At 32.2% G+C, this 1,250-nt stretch overlaps 1 protein-coding gene across 1 annotated transcript; it reads left to right on the top strand.

Annotated features, from left to right (window-relative positions):
• The first annotated feature begins 486 nt into the window (after positions 1–486).
• Positions 487–900, top strand: LOC132938941 (zinc finger MYM-type protein 1-like). The gene has a single exon (XM_061005921.1). It carries the CDS (start codon positions 487–489, stop codon positions 898–900), a length of 414 nt encoding a protein of 137 aa, XP_060861904.1.
• The last annotated feature ends 350 nt before the right edge of the window (positions 901–1,250 follow it).

The raw sequence follows: 1,250 nt of genomic DNA, 5'->3' as shown, positions 1-1,250 counted from the left end.
TATTCCTCAAGGAAGACAACGACAGTTCAATTCAAATTGGTTCACAGAATATCCATATTTAGAGTACAGTGTACATAATGATTCAATTTACTGTTTCATATGTGGATTATTTCCTACTGGTCCGAATCGTTCATGTGATGAAACATCATGGACAAAAGAAGGAGTTAGGACATGGCACAAGATGAAATCTAAAGGTAAAAACAGAAAAGGAAAATTGGAATTACATTTTACATCAAAGTCACACCAATTCGCATTGAACAATTACAGCAATTTTATTTTACATTCTAATCATATTGATGGACTTCTTAATAAGGAACATAGAAAAAAAGCCATTAACTTTATTCAGCAGAAAGAATTTCATAAAGATGTAATTAACATTTTGATGTATCTCGTACTTTATCACGATTACCTTTCAGAGGAGACAGAGATGAGAAAAATGGGAACTTTAATCAAATTGTTTTACTTTTATCACGTCACTGTCCAGTTATGAAGACTTGGATAGAAGAAGCCAAATTTCGACCTTATCACGTTAATTATATGAGTCGTGACTCTCAAAATGAGTTCATCGCATTACTTGCTTTGGAAACAAAAAAACAAATAATTAATGAAGTAAATGCAGCAAATATGTATTCAGTTATGGCAGATACTACCCCAGATTTGTCTAATCGTGACCAGATGTCGGTTTGTGTCCGTTATGTAGATTCATCAGGAAAAGCATTAGAGCGATTACTTGAATTATTGGAAGTAACTGATAAAACTGGAAAAGGTACAGCTCAAAATATCTGTGATGTGTTGACTAAAAACTGTCTTGATTTAGAACGTATTGCATTTCAGTCATATGACTATGCAAGCAGTATGTCCGTCCGGAAAATTTCAAGGAGCTCAAGCCATGTTATCTGAACTAGTTGGTTATCATATACCTTACATCCCTTGTCAGGCCCATAGATTAAATACATTTGTAGAACATAGTTGTGAAGCAAGTATTATAGTTTGTGACCTATTTTTGACCTTAGAAAGTTTGTATGTATTTTTCTCCTCAAGTACTAAACGAAGTTATACTTAAGATAAAGTTCTATCAAAAATTGAAGGATCTTTGAAGCTTCGTAATTTGTCTAAGACTAGATGTACTCACATTAACGGTTTGACGAATTCCTACTCTGGAACAATATTACAATAAATTAATAGTGAATATTGAAAAATATAAATAAAAATATGCATTTATCAAGATTTTATGTTTAGTGCTTGTACAC

Source organism: Metopolophium dirhodum, chromosome 2 (genome assembly GCF_019925205.1).
Source record: "Metopolophium dirhodum isolate CAU chromosome 2, ASM1992520v1, whole genome shotgun sequence".
Classification (NCBI taxonomy): Eukaryota; Metazoa; Arthropoda; class Insecta; order Hemiptera; family Aphididae; genus Metopolophium; species Metopolophium dirhodum.
This window is presented reverse-complemented; position numbering and strand designations above follow the sequence as displayed.

Excerpts from the sequence above, each read along its gene's own strand:
- LOC132938941 (XM_061005921.1), top strand. The coding sequence starts at position 487 with ATGAAGACTTGGATAGAAGAAGCCAAATTTCGACCTTATCACGTTAAT.